We start from the raw sequence: 17687 nt of genomic DNA on the forward strand, positions 1-17687 counted from the left end.
TAGCCAGCTGAGTCATTAATGAAGGATGTGTCATACTCATTAATGATTCATTGCGATGTCTCTAAAGGCTTTATTTCTTTATTTTAATATGCCAATACCTTGCTGGCATTCCTCATTCCCTGAAGTAATTATGATTATTGTATGCATCAAATGACTCGACATTTAAACTTTATTAGCATGTAAACAGACTATAATTAGAAGCTGTTAAAATGTTAATTGGCTTAATGTTAAAACCAACAAACAAAAGTTGCTCATTTTCAGCACAGAAATTAGTCCGTTCCAGAATGGTTTACTTTCTTCTATCTGTGAAAGAGGTGGATTACTGACCTTTTACAATTGGGCCTGGCAGCAGATGTCACTGCCTAACACCATCCTTTTGAACAGGAGTCTTCAGTGTACAACTTCCATTTCTGTGGATTACTACTTTTTTTTTTTTCTTGTCATGTGGTTTAGCTCCCTGAAGGGTTCAAAGAGATTAATGTAGCAGCGGTGGGGTGGGGGGAACAAGGACACAAAATTTAGTTGGACAGGACATCAGGGAAGTGAACCTAGATTGAATGACTGGGTGGCTGTTGAGATCTGTTCATTAGTGATAAAATGGCCGTTCTCTTCACATTTATAGTGAATCATAAAACACACCCAGTCACCTGACTCCCCTTCCTAAGAAATCCACACCTACCTCACCCAATCCCATAATGAAGCCTAACAGAGTCTGAACCTTCAGTGCAGTCATTAGAGCAATAGAGAACTGGTGGGGTTCTCCACATAAAAGCCTTAGGCCCTTTACTGGAACACAGAACTACAGATACATGCTGTGGTTTTGGTAACTCAATGGGAATAATGGCTCCAATAATGCCATGTGTCCCAGACTCCACCTTGTCAAACCGACCCCAGTGACTCAACTGGCTGTGAGTGAGAGGAACCTAGAAGGTTCCCAAGCCATAGGGATTTGTTGCTGGGAGTTTGGAAAAGGAGGGCATGGGGGGATATCTGCTATGGTCTTGTTTTCTCTGGTCCTTTCTTATAGGATTCTGAGATCTTATATCTGTAAAAAGGATGGCTCCTGCTGCTCATGGTTCTGAAAACTAGTACCGACAGCTATTTAGCTATCATCCTAGTTTTGTTTGTAATGAAATATCGCATGCCAATGTTTTGAGCTGGTAAGTGATGCTTTTCTTCTGAATGATGGCATAATAATGACGCACTGTGATGCAAAAGGATGGTTAAAGTGAGCTTTGGTTGGAGATCCAGCATATTCAGAGTACGGTCTCCTCTTTCCTTCAGTGGTTACCAAAGATGGTGTGCACGTGCTAGACATGGCTGCCAAGATCGATGTGACAGCAGACTACATCTGCAAGGCTAAGTGGGGCGACGTGGAGTTCCCGCCGCCCTTCGGGAGAGAGGCCTATCCAGAGGTGAGAAACCAAGCATCGCATCAAAGAAATAAATGGACAAGAGAAACACCGTATTGGATGCTGGTTGTCATTATCGACCCTGTGGTGCTTAGAGGGCAATCTGTGGACTAAAGCTGACCTTGGAGTTACAGGCAATGTTTGTTCTTTTTTACCTAGGTATAGTAGCATCTCAATCTTCTGTTTACGTTGTGTATTACTCAGTGGTGGCCTTATTAGGTGTAGAAAGGGTAGGACCCACTTATTTCTGCGGAGTGTAGTTGTTGACACCAACAGCTACACTACATTTAAAATCTCTTGGATCCTACTTAGCCATTCCAATGCTTAGCCGACTTAACCTCTTGACCCTGTCTGCATGCTGCATGTATTCTGTTGCCCGTACATGATTCGCTGTTCCTGTTCACCTCCTGGCCTCTGACGGTATCACATCATAGTGCTTACTCCACCCTTAATCCAATTGGTTGTTGATCAACGTGTTTAATGGCACATTGCCTGACTCATTCAGAATCCACCTCACTGCATCACAGGGCAGCATCATACAGAATAATCTATTAATAACCTCCTGAGTGAACACATTGCGTGACTCAACAGTTGAGCTGGACCGGGATAGTGATGGGATTGCCAGCTGGCCGCGATTCTTGTAGCTGCACATTGAGGAACATGCAAAAAAAAAAAAAAAATAGACAACTAAAATCCGCTTGACAGATATCTGGAGGTTGTAGTGGCTTTTCTCTTGAACCTCCAAGTCATGGTATCAGGTCCTTTTTGTCAGATTTTCTCATCATTGTTGCTGTGCTAGATTGGTGACATGTAATTGGGTTCAGACAAGATGCCTTCCTTATCTCCTCCTCCTTGGAGAAAAGAGGCAGACGGTATCGTTAAACTCGGCACATTTGAAGTAAGGATACCAGAGGCCCATCCGACTGTCAGAATCACAATTACAGGTTATGCAGGCATAAACTGTGTTATGTTATTCGTCGCTCAGTGCTTTAATGGTGGGCTTGCAAGAAGGAGGTGTACTGAAACACACCTATACCCTTGTCTTGTAGGAGGCCTACATCGCGGACTTGGATGCCAAGAGTGGCGCCAGTCTTAAGCTTACAGTGCTTAACCCGCGCGGGAGGATCTGGACCATGGTGGCCGGGGGCGGGGCATCTGTGGTTTACAGGTAGGTCGCGGTGCAGTCACAGTAGATACCGGCAGGTAAGCGTGTTGACTGGAGGAAAGGAAAAGCTGGTCCAAAGCGTTTCAGATCAGCTTCTCATTTATTATATGCAAAAAAATCTCACTCCTTTGCCAGTCTGTGCCTTGTCATTATTTCTTTCAAAAGCCTCACTGAATTTATCATTCAAATTTTTAAAATTTATTTTTCTGTTTGTCATAAAAATTGAATGTCTTTTTAAAAGGAATTTCCCAGCCCTAGTACAAAGAAGTAAACTCGGGAAGAGCCCTAAAGTCAGACAAGATATCCTGCCTGGATTGAGGGATTTTATTTCTTTTTCCTCTTCTTTAAGCTAAGGTGTCTCTAGTTAGACTTTTAATTTTCCAAGCAGCTCCTTTTCTGTAACTGTGTAAAAACCCTCTTTAGTCCAGCTGAATTCTGTTTTTCACTTGTTGCAGTGATACAATATGCGACCTGGGTGGAGTGGACGAGCTGGCCAACTACGGCGAGTATTCAGGGGCCCCAAGCGAGCAGCAGACCTACGACTACGCCAAGACCATCCTGTCCTTGATGACCCGAGAGAAGCACCCGGACGGTGAGCTGCCCTGCAAAACTCTCAAGGCGGCCGGGCCCATGTCCAGTGATTAGTGCTGCTGTTGTGCTTCTCATTAAAGATCTTAACATGGGCTGCGTGAACAGTTGGGTGGCGAGCAGTTCAATATCACTAAAGATAATTTGATAGCTAATGCCATTCTAGGGTAATAATATGTGGGTTTTGAGCATTTGGTACATGGGAGGAATTCTTTTGTTTCCATTTGAATTCATTTAAGGAGGAGCTGCTTTCAGGTTCCCGCAGCATTGATTGGTTGTTTTCTTGTTCCCAAAGGAAAAGTCCTCATTATTGGTGGTAGCATCGCCAACTTCACCAATGTCGCAGCCACCTTCAAGGTAGGAGCTGGGTCCTCTGTCCTTCAGAGGTGAATTGTGCAGACCCCGTCTTACTGGGGATTTCTGTATTCTAGGTCTGTCCTCAGACTATATTGACTGTCTCCCTGGTCCACAGGGCATTGTAAGGGCCATTAAGGACTACCAGGGCCCACTGAAGGAGCATGAGGTCACCATCTTTGTGCGTCGTGGTGGCCCCAACTATCAGGAGGGGCTGAGGGTGATGGGAGAAGTAGGTGAGTTAGCCCTTATGAATTAGGTTGTAGCTGTAGTTCAGATGTGTGCTCTTATGGTTTTCATTTTCAGTGTGAAAGATTTCACTTTAAGCTCATTTACTCAAGAATGGCAAGCTTAAAGCCGGTTTCCATACTCAAATTATTTGATAAATTAGAGAATTTCTGCTTCACAGCATTCCGTTTGATCCTCTGTTTCTTCTCCACAGGAAAGACCACTGGCATTCCCATCCATGTGTTTGGTACTGAGACCCACATGACGGCCATCGTTGGCATGGCACTGGGCCACCGGCCAATCCCCAATCAGCCACCTGTGGCTGCACACACAGCCAACTTCTTGCTCAACTCCAGTGCCAGTGTTTCGGTTCGTCCTTTTTTTTCCCCTCATATGTTTCTGCTGCTGCTCTAAAAATGTTAGTATTTCAGCAGGTGACTCAGCTGGGTGGTTCTCGGTAAAGCTGAGATGGTGTTTGCTTTGTTATAGGCTGCTCTAAGTGTGCTGTGTTGCAACACAGCATGTTGTTACAGAAACAAAAAAAAACCTAAAGCTGAAACTCTACATGTGGAATCATGCCAGGACTACCTTCCTTATCGAATATTGTTTGGTCCTGAGTTTTATTAGGGGGTAAAACTTTATTTAGGTTAATGGGAGACTGATTTTTGTGTTGTAGAACAGTCAGAGCCCTCGATCCCCAAAATTACCCAGCCTGGAACCCTGCGCACCGTTCTGATTGGTGCACTTCTGTCTCGGTTCACTGGCTGATTTTGTTTATCATGCTGGTCAGTGGTCTCCTCATCAGTCTGAATCCCCTTACCTGAATCCTCACATGTGCCATTCACTAGACTCCAGCTACCAGCAGGACGGCCTCCTTCTCTGAATCCAGCTCTCCCAGCGATGTCACACCTGCAAAAAGACTAGCATCTGGGGTCCCACCAGGTAACTACTGCCTTTCTGCTAGTCTCGCAGTGGCTGTAGGTGATTTCTCAACATAAAAATGGCACACTGTTGATTTTTAGCTCTGTGTAAGTTTTTAAAGAGTTTAAATAGTCCAGTGGGACTCAAAGGTCAGTTAGGAGTTCTGGTGTTTTGGGAGGAGCTGCTGTGACGACGCCCTGACACTATGCTCATGCCCTACAAAACAATCTCTGTCCTGGGAACTTCCTGTGCAGAGTCTCCACCACTGTGCTACCACCAGTGTCCCTTCAGGGCTTTCTGGGCAGCAGAGGTTTGAGTGGAAAACTCAATACAGTGGCACGAAGCATCGCTGTTTCTATTTATTTAGTTAATATTTTATATTGCTCTATTTTGATACGTTTGGCTAGACTTTTATGATGTTGCTTCTGAAGTCCACAAGGTGGCGCAAGGCCTTGTTCTGCTCTTGTGTCACATCGGGAAGATAGTCGCCAAAATGGCGGCGGAGATATGGGATGCGCCGTCTGCTCTGAAATTGAGAGCGTGCGTTTCTATCAGTTTCCACAATGCAGTGGATAATGAGGCTGACTTGCAGCATGGCATTTGAGTGGAGTGCCACATGAAAATCAAGTATCCCAGAAATATGAACCACTTCTCACAAAGCACCACCCGGGGTTAACTGGCACCCGAGGAAGTTAAACGGGAGAAATCTCTTTAATAATATATGCGAGCGATAAATCGCAATGTTTGTGCAATCAAATCATTGTATCGTAAAATGTAAACGATCATATAGTATCATATCGTGGCTGTAATATCATTATAGCATCGTATAGCTCTGTGGCAATTCCCACCCATACTGGGCAGTGTGACCCATTCGGTTTTGTTTCCTTTATTGAGTATTTTTCAATCTAATAACACTTCAAAGCAAATGGGTTGCCTTATGCAGGAAACTTTAGCAATTCCCTTTACTTTACAACTGTATAGGAAGTCTCCCTTTTTTGGGCTGTTGGAAGCCATAATAATGTGTATCATACCCTCTTATGTCCATGTTCTGGTCAGAAGCTCTAGACTCCCTTCCTGATCACACACCTCTCTGCCACTTTCACGCATGCTTCAAGCCTCTTCTGCTCCCCCGAGGTCCCTCAGGTTGCCCTGTGTACGCCAGCATTTCTGTTATCCACCTCCCACCCCTCCCCCACTCAACCTCCTCCTCTTCTTTGATATTGACTGTGTCTTTCCGTGGTCAAATTTGTAAGCTACTGCTTACTGCGCTTGGTGTCTGAAGGATGCTTTCACAGCAAGTGACGTAGGTAAGTTTCCTTGCAAGCTGTAGCCTTCCCTCTGCTTGTGGCACTAACAATGCAGAACACATCACAACATTTGGTACTGACTCCTCTGTTTTGATTCTGGAGTCAATGCAAATGGCTGTTTCTGGTTCTGTAACGGATTTGCTGTGGACACAGACCCCTGAAAAGGCAAACGTTTGCACTAAAGTAGCGTGTGGAATTGGTTTTTGGCTATAATGCACAGTTGCTAAAGAAGGGGTGTGTTGGTGTGGGGCACGAGTGTTGTGTAAATGCTTGGTAAGCATGATAATCAAGGTCTCAGGGGCTGGTCTTGGTTTTCTGCTTTTCTCATGTTGATGGACTCTAGTTTCCCTTCTGTGTGTGTTTTGTGTTCCAATATTGAGCACCATAAAAGGTTTGCAGGTCAATGTGAAAGAGACCCCTTTTTTGGTAAAATGTTTATAAATGTCTTTTATATAAAAATGGAATTATGGCTATATGCGGTTTTGGACATCACTAACACGTTAACCATTAAACTGGCTGTGTTAGTGTGTATCAGCACTTATCAAAGGTCATTGGTTTTTGGTTTGTTTGGATGTTTGCACTTGTGTTAATCTAGTGCTATGTTGCAAGTGTTGTATATTTAGTGTAATAAGTGAATTTTATTTGTTGTCAAACACCTTGATCCGCTTGAAATGAAATGTAGTTAAATCCTGTCAACTTAAAAAGGAAAAATCTGAAAAATGCTTCCTCTCAGCACAGCACATTGTACAAATCGGTCCATGTCTAAATGCTACTGGATGCTGTTGCTGTATCTATTGCAAGCTTAGAAATGTAGTCATTTTTAAAAATAAATATATTTGAGTGAACGGTACTTTATGCTTACATAAAGTATGGCTGACATTTTTACCTGATTGTTGCTTTATTCTACCTGTAGCTTGCATAATGTGAATTATTTTTTTTCTTACTTTTACTGTTCTGTTGCTGATGTCTCTTGTCACCTGGTGATGTGACAGGACAGCAGAGTTCCTCTGACAGAGCTGGAGGTAGGACAGGCTTGGGCTGCCCGCAGGCCTCCCCGCGGCTCCCTCAGCTGCGTGGTCATTACTGCTCCTTTAGCGTTGGCTGGTGCCTAAGTTTCCAAGGTGACTGACGTTAACCCTGGACGTGCCATGTGAGCCTGCGACGTGGTATCCTGTCTACTCGCGTTGCCCAGAATCCATGCAGAATGATTCCCCCATTGGACAAACCAAACACTTTCTGTCCCTAATTCTGTGGCTGCCTCTGACCTCAACACCACTGGGTGAATAAGGCCGTTGGTTGCCATAGCTACAGTGTCAGTCATGCAAGTCTGGCTAACGTCAGCCACCAAGCAACCCCGCCACCCCTCTTATGTTTTCTGTTGCCCCCCCCCCCCAGTCTAATTTCTACTAAAGCAAACTCAGTCCAAAAGAGGTACAATACATTATGTGTGCGTTTTTAGCTTAATTTAGCATGTGTTCTCCTGAAGTGGAAAATTTAATCGATTTTTAGCTGGAGGATAGAGCACAACCTTAATATATTTTTAAGGTGTATTAAAGCCTTTGTCTTATTGCTTTAAGTATTTTGACCTTTGACGTGTAAGTTACTGAAAATGTGTGTCTCTTTATGCATGATTCCCCTTGTATATTCCATCTTATGAGCGTGCTCAAAACATAGAGTTGGAGATGCGTAGGTGTGTTATGTCTTCCAGCTAAGAATGGAGGATGGATTTCATTTGGCTATTTTTAGTACTTTAGAGTTCAACCTTTTGGACTGAGAAAAAAGGGTTTGGATATTGATTTGTGTACTTGCCAAAGTAATGACTTCCTGTTCATATTTTTATTTTAATGTTTCTTTGATATTTACTCTGCCCTGTGCTTCCTGAGAGAGATTAACGGTCAATATGTTGAAAATCAACTGGTAGATGGATGTTTGATGAACTGTCTCTAATTCTGGCTACCGGAGCATTTTTAAAACCCTCTATAAACAATGATGTCACTCCATGAGACCCTCTGTGTTGTGTTGTAGAGGTCTTTTGACTGAATACGCCTCCCTGTTGGTTATTTAATGATTTTTCCTGTGTGTCTCTATCCCGTCGCCTTGCTTCTGTTTCCTGATCCACTTGGCTTGATACCTCTTTTCCGCAGTTGCACTGTACCAATTAATACCTGCCTGACCAGCAGGAAGGTGTTTTTCAAAACGATGTCACCAAACAGGATTGTTTTGTTGATGAGGTGATGGTGCTCAGCCCTCTCTGGGTGCATTTGAGGTCTGAAACATGACTCTTCCCTTATCTTCCCCATCCCACATAGCAAAAGCCACAACGCTCTTCAGCAAGCATACCAAGTCCATTGTGTGGGGCATGCAGACACGAGCAGTTCAGGGCATGCTGGACTTCGACTACGTCTGCTCCAGGGACGAGCCCTCGGTGGCTGCTATGGTTTACCCATTCACGTAGGTGCCAAGCTCTCTCCTGTCATACTGCCATGTGGAAAATGAGGCTACTGTCTGCATGGTTGTTGAGGACCTGCATTTGTAACATTATGAGTGTGGGTCTTGCAAGGCGTTTGCTGTTAAACCTGTAGAGGTTTTAACCTCTTCAATAAGGTATTAAGCTGTGTGAATACATGAAATTACTTGGAACTTTGTGGCTTCTCAGCAGAGTTGCTCAGAATGCTTCATCTGTATCACCTGGTAATGATTTCACGTGTGTACATTTCAGCGGCGACCACAAGCAGAAGTTTTACTGGGGCCACAAAGAGATCCTGCTGCCAGTTTACAAGAACATGGCGGACGCCATGAGGAAGCACCCTGAGGTGGATGTGCTCATCAGCTTCGCCTCGCTGCGCTCTGCCTATGACAGCACTGTGGAGACCATGCAGTATTCCCAGGTGAGCAGGGTGGAACGGCTTAGGCTCTATGGGATTACGGCTCCTGTCCTGTCCTATTTGAACTTACATTGTCAACAGAACCAACATGCTGGTCTCCTAACCTCATCTGAATAGCCCCTTTTGAGAAGCACATCTTCACTTAAGGTGGTTTCTCTCCGTCCAGATCCGTACCATTGCCATCATCGCTGAAGGCATCCCAGAAGCCCTGACCAGAAAGCTCATAAAGATGGCGGACGAGAAGGGTGTGACTATCATTGGCCCGGCGACGGTAGGCTCTGCTTCACACTGGCTGCCATTCCTGCTGTTCTTTGTATTGGAAAACAGGCAGCCTTGTGTCTCAACACTGCTTAGATGTGCAGATGAGATAAGGCCTATGGCAGTTAAAAAGAATAAAATAAATAAAAATAGAGGACTTAACCCTAAGGAACTAAGGCAGAAATGCTGAGGGGAGGAAATCATTTTCCATCTTTTGCCTTTTGTTTGGCAGCACATGGATTCTGGGCAGTAACCTGCTTGATGAAATTACTGCCTACGTTCATGTGACGTCATTTTCTGTCGTGGTGCCAAACCCTATAACAATGTGTGTTTTTGTGTATTTTCGTCTACAGCCCTTAGTTTGAGCCTCTGTATGTAGCCTTCAGCTGTAATTTATTTTTGAAATCCCAGTGTTTTTATCACAGTACTAGTCAATTCTATCTGCATAATGGTGCAGAAAGCAGTTGTGTGTTGTCCTAATGGTACTAGTGGGATAGTTTGGAATAAACTTTCATCCAGTCTGGTTTTGCTTAGCTACACATAATTGACAGTTCACTGGTGCTAGGAGCCTATGCAGTGATGGTTATGGTTGTGCCTGTTCTTCTCTGCCTCAGTACTACCGATGGCACCAGGAATGCTGCATGTTGAATGAGCACTGAGGTCCCATGTCAGTTTCACTTTATGCATTTGGACCCTTGCAGGTGGGTGGCATCAAACCTGGCTGCTTCAAGATTGGGAACACTGGGGGAATGCTAGACAATATCCTGGCCTCCAAGCTGTACCGACCAGGCAGCGTGGCCTATGTCTCCCGCTCAGGGGGGATGTCCAACGAGCTCAACAACATCATCTCCCGGACGACTGATGGAGTCTTTGAGGGTGTAGCAATTGGGGGAGACAGGTGAGGATGGTGCTGCTTCGGTCCTCGAGGGTTGTTCTTCCTTCAGAGTGCCATGTTGCAAGCTTCATGAAACTGTTAATGCGCTAATCTGTAATGTGGAGATTTTAATTGGTTTAGATCAGTCCCTCACATAATGGGACAATTTGATTTGGCAATATGTCTGACCACAGTAAGCAATCAAGAAAATCCCGAAGTAATCATCCTCCAGTGGCTCCCAGTGAAGTACTGTACCAGCAGTGCCCGGGTTAAGAATGTCTGACTTGCGGACAACTCATACTTAGCCTTTATAGCAGGGCATTCTTATTTAAATTTAAAATTTGATTTAATATGAAGATTCGTAATGACGAAATGCACGTACGCTTGTTACGCTTCTGAAAACATTGCATGGCTTCAGTGGACCATTGCCTGAGGTGCAGCGTGGAATGTAGTAACTTGTATTGTTACTATACTGTTGTTGTTTAGTTTTTTATTTTTCCGACTTGTCTACAAATTACTTAGGGAATGGATCTCATTCATAACCTGAGGACCGCCTGTGTAAACACAAGAATGATTTCTGTCTTGCAGATACCCTGGGTCTACTTTCATGGAGCATGTGTTGCGTTACCAGGACACCCCTGGGGTGAAGATGATTGTCGTTCTGGGAGAGGCAAGAACCACTCGTGCACTTCATTCTCCGCACTTTCTCTGCTGTTCCATTAGCAAGTTATGAAATATTTGACTGTTAACTTCATTGGACTAAAAGAAATTATCATGTTCGGTTCCCCTGGCAGGCCACCTTTTAATACACGTATCTGCTGATCGTTAATCATTCTGAGCCAAACGTTACGCAACACATACACACCAGTGCTGGGCCTCAACTGCTTTCCTTTCCTGTAGATTGGAGGTACAGAGGAGTATAAGATCTGTCATGGAATCAAGGAGGGCAGAATCAGCAAACCTGTGGTCTGCTGGTGCATTGGAACCTGTGCGACCATGTTCTCCTCAGAGGTGTGTGTTCATTTGGGACTGAAGAAGAAGCATGTCAGATGTCTGAATGCTATGCTAAGGATCATCATTATTAGTATGGCTTGGAAACTTATTGCGTATGGTGTTACATGATCGCGCATACAAAAGGTAGTTAATCAGGCTAACACATGTGGTGTTTTGATACCAAAATAAGAGAATAGAATATGACCGATTTTTAATAAAGACGTATAATAATCCTTAAAAATTGTGAGTTTAGGCCCTGACGCTGCATAGAATCCCCAAATTCAAAGCTGAAATCAAAACATCCCGTTCGTGTTTCACAGTGAAGCTAATGTTACCTGGTTTATTTTATTTTTAAAAAGTTAATGTTAAGCCCAATTAATTACGATTAATCTCGTATACCTTTTTTTATTGATCCATCCCTTATTGATGGATTTTTCAGTGTTCCTTTCTTCAGAGGAACCACGACCAAATCATTTATGCTACCAAAGCATCTGTAAGGATTGATAGAAGTGAGGAGCTGGCTGACAAAGATTATGAAAGAATTTGCTAGGCAGAGGGTAGCTCCAGTAGGTGCTGCGGGTAAAGCTGACCCCGATGGGCTGGTGCTTTTCTCAGGTGCAGTTTGGGCATGCAGGGGCCTGTGCCAACCAGGCCTCGGAGACGGCCGTGGTCAAGAATCAGGCCCTCAGGGAGGCTGGGGCCTTTGTGCCCCCGAGCTTCGACGAACTGGGAGACGTGATCAGGTGGGCACACCCTATAGCGCACACACAACTCATGGTGGCAAATGGCTGGAACTGCCCTCAACACAAACATGTGCTCTAATGGATCAGATTTCCGGCCTATATGAATGCTTATGCAGTGACGTTTTGGGGTAGATTTAAAGTCCACAATGAAAAGTCTGAGTTCCACCCCTGTCACATTGGCATGTCTTTTTTTTATATTCTATAGGAAAGTATATGATGACCTTGTTGCAAATGGAATCATAGTTCCTGCCCAAGAGGTGCCTCCCCCAACAGTACCAATGGACTATTCCTGGGCAAGGGTAGGTCCCTTGGCATTCCTGGCGATTCCTGTCTGCATTGCTGCCTGCAGTGATCTTTTGGTTTGGACGTACAAACGTGCTGACAGCAGCATCTCTGACTGTCCCAGGAGCTGGGCCTGATCCGTAAGCCCGCCTCCTTCATGACCAGCATCTGTGACGAGCGGGGCCAGGAGCTCATCTATGCCGGCATGCCCATCACTGAGGTCTTCAAGGAGGAGATGGGCCTGGGAGGCGTGCTGGGGCTCCTCTGGTTCCAGAGGAGGTGAGTGAACCCTGAAGGTGCCACTCCTGGGCACTCTGCGCATTACTGTTTATTGGAAACACTCTGAAATCGCTTTCAGCCATAGTTCAGGTTGCTGATGGTTTCTTTATTGTGGCTTAACCTTTATGGAAAATGAGAAATTAGTTTTTCAAAAATCAATTCCAGAATTATTATTCTGAATTTGTGTGCAGTAGAATATAAAGTTTCTGAAAACTGGTATACAAGTAGTCTTGCTTGTTTTTTTTTTTTGGCTGACACTTGATCCAAATAGATTTTTTCTTAGCTTTACTGTGTGTGTGTGTGTGTGTGTGTGTGTGTGTGTGTGTGTGTGTGTGTGTGTGTGTGTGTTTATACATAAGCCATTCAGGTTAGCTACCCTGTTGAAGGGTTTAGCAGCAGAATCTAGGAGCTTATGTCCTGAATGATGGCCAAGTCTGCATGCCTGCATAAACAGCCCCACTTGTATATGCCAGGTTACCACGGTATGCCTGTCAGTTTATTGAGATGTGCCTGATGGTGACGGCAGACCATGGCCCTGCTGTCTCCGGTGCCCACAACACCATCGTCTGTGCCCGTGCGGGCAAAGACCTCATCTCCAGCCTGACATCAGGCCTGCTAACTATCGTAAGATGCTCGCTGTGTTCCCTCTATCTCCATAATGATCTGCTGTCCGAATGTATATCAGTCTCTGTAGCGTTTTCCTTATTTCGTAATACATAAACAAGAATTATTTTTTTACTTATTTGTATTCATTTATTTGTATTATATTTTTCATGCTGCTCCTTTCCATGTGATTATATTGTTTGCCCTTCTGCATGATTTGTGTAAAACTTGACCTCATTTTGAGGCTCATGTTGTGGGTGCATTCAGATTGTCTCCATGTCCTCTTGTCATTCTGCCGTTCAGGTCTTGTTTACCGTACAGCTCCAATCCATAACAGTCATACATAGTCCAGTCTGTGCCACGGCATATTTTGTAGCTGCATCTACACATTGCTGATGTAAACATGATTTGCCCCTAAATTCTCAGCTGTCTTTCTCCAATGGAGCAACCCAGCCTGCCCAGAATATGGGGCAGCTTCTAGTTTTTAGTGCTTTTTCGCCCGAGATCCCGGGTTCAAATGGAAAGCCTATCCTTTAATGGGAAATGTTCATTTGACAAATGTCCTGCTCTAGTGGCTCAGCTGCCTGGTGCTTTTCTCTGGCCCCATTTTTGATAAAGGCCCCTTTTACGCAGTCAGAACACCGGCATCTCTCTTCCTGTTTTGTTGAATGGAATATTCTACTTCGGATGCCCCGCAGCACTGGCCAGTTTCAGAAATGCACAAATAGCCTTGAAGCAGCAGGAGGATCCAGCAAGCCGCCCTTTCTTTAGTGTTTTTGTCGTAAGTGTGTCCAAGCCTGGTGACCTGAAATGAGTTCTTACAGGGCGACCGCTTCGGCGGGGCTCTCGACGCCGCCGCCCGGCAGTTCAGCAAGGCCTTCGACAGCGGCCTGCTCCCCATGGAGTTTGTCAACAAGATGAAGAAGGAGGGCAAGCTGATCATGGGAATCGGGCACAGGGTGAAGTCGGTGAGAACCGTGCACCGTGTTAATCTACTGTCCTCCCTCGTAAAATTCATCAAGAACAATATCGACTATCCTGGGAGAGTGTAAAACAAACGAACAGATCAATTAAGGAGAGACATAGAAGTACGTAGCATTTTGGAATATTAAATCGTTTGAAGAATATTCAACAGTACTCGTTGGTGATAGAATTGAGGCATCACTGCTACCCTATAGTGACAGATTAATTCGTTGCTCTTTCAGTTGGGAAGCTGTTGATGTTTCATGATGTGTCTGTGTGTCAGATCAACAACCCGGACATGAGAGTTCAGATCCTCAAAGACTTTGTGAAGCAGCATTTCCCAGCCACACAGCTGCTGGACTATGCCTTGGATGTGGAGAAGATCACCACATCCAAGGTGACCACTGTATAGCAGTGCTCCTCTCGACCGTCAGTTTGGAGCATCATCATTTTCATGTTTTCAGCTTAATCTCTGCATGGTACTTTGGGATGCTCATACCATCATGATGGGCTTGTTTTGCAGAAACCCAACCTCATCCTGAATGTGGACGGTTTCATTGGCGTGGCTTTCGTGGACCTACTGAGAACATGCGGTGGATTTACAAGGTAGGGAACTGACCATGTACAGCTGTTTTGCGCCTGTCCGCTTTGTATCATAAGCTCCTGAACTCTGCTCCCGCTGACTGCCTTCTGCAACGCTGCATTCGCTGATTACTCAAGGCTGCGGCTGATTGGATGTGTTACAGGGACGAGGCAGATGAGTTTGTGGAGATTGGTGCTCTGAATGGAATCTTTGTCTTGGGCCGCAGTATGGGCTTCATCGGTGAGTCAAGTCACATGGACAACCTGATCCAAGAAAGCTAAGAAACATCATTTGTGTTGTGAGATTTTAAAGGCTCCCTTCAGTTAGTTTGCCCCCCCTCCCCCCCTTTCCAACAGGACATTACCTTGACCAGAAGAGACTGAAGCAGGGTTTGTACCGCCATCCCTGGGATGACATCTCCTACGTTCTTCCAGAACACATGTCCATGTAATTTCATGAACACTGGACCAGGCCCAGTTGGCAGGCCGAGGATGACCTCCTTCATTTCCATCTTCATTACTGCTGGTGAATACAGAGCGGATTGATTGTGACACTAAAGGACAAGGAGGAATCTTTATAGGCCGTCACCGAAGACTAACATCGTCTTTTTTGTGCGTTTTTTTTAGTTTTAACAAAATTTGATTGGAAAAACCTAATCAAACCAGTGCAATCTATAGTTGAGGTGGTACTTCATGTGGGAGGTGGTTAGCAGGATTTTTATTATTTTGGATACGGTAAAGTGTTCTTGGACACACAACCCGGCCTTCGTTCGACAGACTGTCTGTGGACCTTGTTTAGGTAACCCCTTGCTTACCACTGCAAAGCTGGCTACTCTTCCATCCATGAAACCAGCTACAGCTGCCGCTGTATCGCTGCCGTTTCTTCAAAGACCTCAGCTAGCACTGTTAAGGCTTCGACAGCTCTGTCTCCCTGCGTGGCCTTTAGAAGGGGCCGTGTAAATGTCCAGTGAAGGAATCGAGAACCCATACATTAACACATCGTACTCTTCCCTCTCTAGAGAAGTTTTAAGGGCACGTCTAACGGGGAGTTTTTAGCCAACATACCCGGCAATGAACATGTAAATGTGGGGACATTGTTGTATGAGAACACTATGAAGACATTTAACACTCACCTGTGTGCACCACAGCTCATCTGGTCTGAGCAGTTCTTAGTCGAGTAGGGTCACGTAGAGATTGGACCAGAGTATCATATGGACAACTTCTGACTGTCTTATTTTCGGTCTTAGAATACCAAATTCATACTAATCTTTTAGTCTCAAAGCTAAACAATATTGAAACGTGCTTAATGTATTGGTTCTTTCCTTGAGGTTTTTTTGTTATGAATTTTAAAGGTTTAATTGAATATATACAGATATTATATCCTGATTTAATTATCTCTTGCCTGGTTTCTGTCCAGGTTTTTTTTTTCTCTCTCATCCTCCCTTGTGGGTAATTTAGTTCCGGCGACATTGGCTAAATAAGAGCCTTTACACACTGTGAGGGACCATGGCACTTGGGTGGTTGTGCTCTCATTGGATGTGGCTTTTTGATGACAAGCAGACCCCCCTTACAGTCCTGTGTAGTCCTCCAAGCAGAGCTTGCCAGAGTTTAGTGCTGCACCTTGGTGTTCATGCTTGCCTCAAGACTCAAATAGACCCCAGCTTTTGAAAGATTAGCCTGCTATATTCGTTTAATGTATTATTTTGTGATTTTCATGTGAAATAAAAGCTTCTGTGTTTTAATATAGCCTAAGAATGGACTGTAGATTAATAAAGAATCTTAGCTCACTTTTTCCATTTGTTTACGCAAAATGTATGTCATCACTAGACTAGCTTCATCTGCACCCAATGCATCTCACATCCAAACCAGTTGGAATCCCTGTTCTCCTGTACAAATGAAGTGAATTTTCCAAATAATTAGAATATTTGTCAGAATGTGTATTGTTAATACATTGGGAAGACCAGATTTTCAGTATTTGCTTTGTTGCTGCCATACAGATCACAGATGGTATAGAAGTTTGGTTTGCTCATCTCCCCAGATGCATTTTTCTGCTTTAGCACCCAATTCCTAAGGACCTGAGAACTAAGGTATTGTAATTAGATGTAATATTATACAGGAATTTTGACTGCCATCTACAGTTAATGACTTTTAAGCAGGAGTATATGCAGCAAATGTTGCCAGACACTGTGCAGAGATTTTGCAAACTGGGACATTTTTGGGTGCTTCCAAGTTAAAAAAAAAAAAAAAAAAACTTTTATAGAACACGTTTCACAGACCGCAGTCACAAGACACTCAACAATATGCGTGTTAAAAGGTACAAGGCCAAATACAAAACCAATGTCAGGAGGCAGAGATTAAAGGAAAAGAAAATATTGAAACAAGTTGGATGCACAACACAAAAGACAAGATAAAATATTTGTTCTTCTACTCTAGCATAACAATGTAAATTGTGAAGTATCAACCAAGATGGCCTCAACCACAAGCGCAGCGGCCCGGAGGTCTCCCTGTAGAGGCCCGGAGGTGTCCCTGTAGGGGCCCGGAGGTGTCCATGTAGATGCCATTCTTTTGTTGTTTAATATCTCTAACAATAATGTGCTGTTGGTTTCTTTGTTTCCAGTACCAGCATTTTATTGTTTATTTTGGGTGTATATATCTTATTTTCTGCGATGGGCTGGCCCCCCATCCTGGGTTGTTCCCTGCCTCGTGCCCATTGCTTCCGGGATAGGCTCCGGACCCCCCGCGACCCAATAGGATAAGCGGTTTGGAAAATGGATGGATGGATATCTTATTTTGTAATGCGTGTGGCACAGTAGGCGAAGGTCTGTGATTAGAAGGTCACCATTTCAAGTCTAGCCTTGGCACGTCTACGGGTCCTTGAGCCAGGCCCTTAAGCCCCAACTCCCTCGACACTGCGACAGGTGGCTGTTTTGTGGTCAGCTTGCTACCTATAGAGAGCAAGTTGGGGGAAGGGTAAAGGAAAAATTTCCAGTGGGGATCAATAAAAAATCAATTATGTATCTTACCTGTATTTATACTATAGGTTACATGGTCACAGTCCACTTGGTTTACATCCGTTTCTGGTTACATCTTAATTGTGTCCTAATGATTACATTCGCTATGTGTTATATATAAATATAAGGGTCCAGTGATCGATATCCATCCTAATCAAAAAACAAATAAGTGAAATTGGGTAAAAATACCAAAAACTATCCCTGTTTACTGACCGTGACATCGCACGTGTTTACCTTTG

At 44.3% G+C, this 17687-nt stretch overlaps 1 protein-coding gene across 1 annotated transcript in view; it reads left to right on the plus strand.

Annotated features, from left to right (window-relative positions):
• Nucleotides 1–16229, plus strand: part of LOC125742672 (ATP-citrate synthase-like) — a 35099-nt gene extending 18870 nt beyond the window's left edge. Inside the window, exons 7-29 of the mRNA XM_049014907.1 lie at nt 1285–1415; nt 2462–2580; nt 3033–3169; nt 3461–3522; nt 3638–3755; nt 3962–4116; nt 4596–4689; nt 6968–6997; nt 8285–8426; nt 8695–8863; nt 9027–9131; nt 9820–10016; nt 10581–10662; nt 10893–11003; nt 11601–11728; nt 11934–12027; nt 12135–12289; nt 12763–12913; nt 13717–13860; nt 14139–14252; nt 14379–14461; nt 14602–14678; nt 14795–16229. Coding sequence (XP_048870864.1) covers nt 1285–1415; nt 2462–2580; nt 3033–3169; nt 3461–3522; nt 3638–3755; nt 3962–4116; nt 4596–4689; nt 6968–6997; nt 8285–8426; nt 8695–8863; nt 9027–9131; nt 9820–10016; nt 10581–10662; nt 10893–11003; nt 11601–11728; nt 11934–12027; nt 12135–12289; nt 12763–12913; nt 13717–13860; nt 14139–14252; nt 14379–14461; nt 14602–14678; nt 14795–14889 — 2693 coding nt within the window. The 3' untranslated portion in view covers nt 14890–16229. The remainder of the gene's footprint in view (nt 1–1284; nt 1416–2461; nt 2581–3032; nt 3170–3460; nt 3523–3637; nt 3756–3961; nt 4117–4595; nt 4690–6967; nt 6998–8284; nt 8427–8694; nt 8864–9026; nt 9132–9819; nt 10017–10580; nt 10663–10892; nt 11004–11600; nt 11729–11933; nt 12028–12134; nt 12290–12762; nt 12914–13716; nt 13861–14138; nt 14253–14378; nt 14462–14601; nt 14679–14794) is intronic.
• Nucleotides 16230–17687: the final 1458 nt, after the last annotated feature.

The sequence above is a fragment of the Brienomyrus brachyistius genome, chromosome 5 (genome assembly GCF_023856365.1).
Source record: "Brienomyrus brachyistius isolate T26 chromosome 5, BBRACH_0.4, whole genome shotgun sequence".
Lineage (NCBI taxonomy): Eukaryota > Metazoa > Chordata > Actinopteri > Osteoglossiformes > Mormyridae > Brienomyrus > Brienomyrus brachyistius.